At 35.9% G+C, this 1,109-nt stretch overlaps 1 protein-coding gene across 1 annotated transcript in view; it reads right to left on the bottom strand.

The window, feature by feature from the left end:
- The window catches only part of CUL5 (cullin 5), a 159,083-nt gene that overhangs the window by 45,609 nt on the left and 112,365 nt on the right, over positions 1–1,109 (bottom strand). Inside the window, exon 8 of the mRNA XM_012659126.1 lies at positions 646–790. Coding sequence (XP_012514580.1) covers positions 646–790 — 145 coding nt within the window. The remainder of the gene's footprint in view (positions 1–645; positions 791–1,109) is intronic.

Genomic DNA, 1,109 nt, shown 5'->3' with positions numbered 1-1,109 from the left:
GAGTAGCTGGGACTATAGGCACTCACCACCACGCCTGGCTAATTTTTTCTATCTTTAGTATAGATGGGGTCTCACTCTTGCTCAGGCTGGTCTCAAACTCCTGAGCTCAAGCGATCCTCCTGCCTCGGCCCCCAGAGTGCTAGGATTACAGGCATGGGCCATTGCACCTGGCCCAATCCTGCATTTCTTAAGTTTTTTATTTATAATAGACATATAATAATTGTACGTATTTATGGGGTACAAAGTGATGTTTCAATGCATGCATACAAAGTATAATGACCACATACATCTATCACCTCCAACAATTATCATTTCTTTGTGAAGATAACATTCAAAATCTTCTCTTTTAGCTGTCTTGAAATATACACTATATTGCTATTTGCTAGTCACTCTACTGTGTAAGAGAAGACCAAAACTTATTCTTGTTTTTTTGTGCTCTATGCATTCAGAAAAAATTCTCTAATAACGAACTATAGAAATGATCCCTGAAAGTACAGTCTTTTATTACTATTTTCTAACTGTAAGTTTGTACTCATTGATCTACCTCTTTTATTTCGAACCCCCTCTACCCTCCCCAGCCTCTGGTAACTACTATTCAATCCTGCATTTTTAAAAATAACCTTGATACATATCTATCATCGTCACTGAAGAAAACTTACAGTAGTAATGGTTTCAGCAGCTGCTACCATATCTGCCAGGCCAGCACTAATGATATGTTCCTCCAAGTCTTTCAACATTGGCTCTATCCCATTGGGAACTTTGTCCATCAATGAAAACATTAAATGTAATTCTAAAAGGACAGAACACATTCATGTAATCATTTCATGCACTAGAATAAAGTTTCTCTCTGCTTTATATCATGAAATGCCTATGATAGTAAGAGTTTGGAGAACCATTAGATGGAAGTTCATACTGTTAATAACAGTATTCTGTGGATATGATTTCTTTAAGAGTTGTTTTAGTAAGCAAGACTTCCTGATCCACCTTCTCTGTTTGACAAAAATTATTTTCTAAAAAATCTCATTAAAAGTGATCAAATACTGCAAAACCCAACTCCTTTAAAAAGTGAGTCATTTGATCTCCAATGTGGTGGAATATTTTTTATTCTA

The sequence above is a fragment of the Propithecus coquereli genome, unplaced genomic scaffold (assembly GCF_000956105.1).
Source record: "Propithecus coquereli isolate 6110/MARCELLA unplaced genomic scaffold, Pcoq_1.0 Scaffold6, whole genome shotgun sequence".
NCBI lineage: Eukaryota > Metazoa > Chordata > Mammalia > Primates > Indriidae > Propithecus > Propithecus coquereli.
This window is presented reverse-complemented; position numbering and strand designations above follow the sequence as displayed.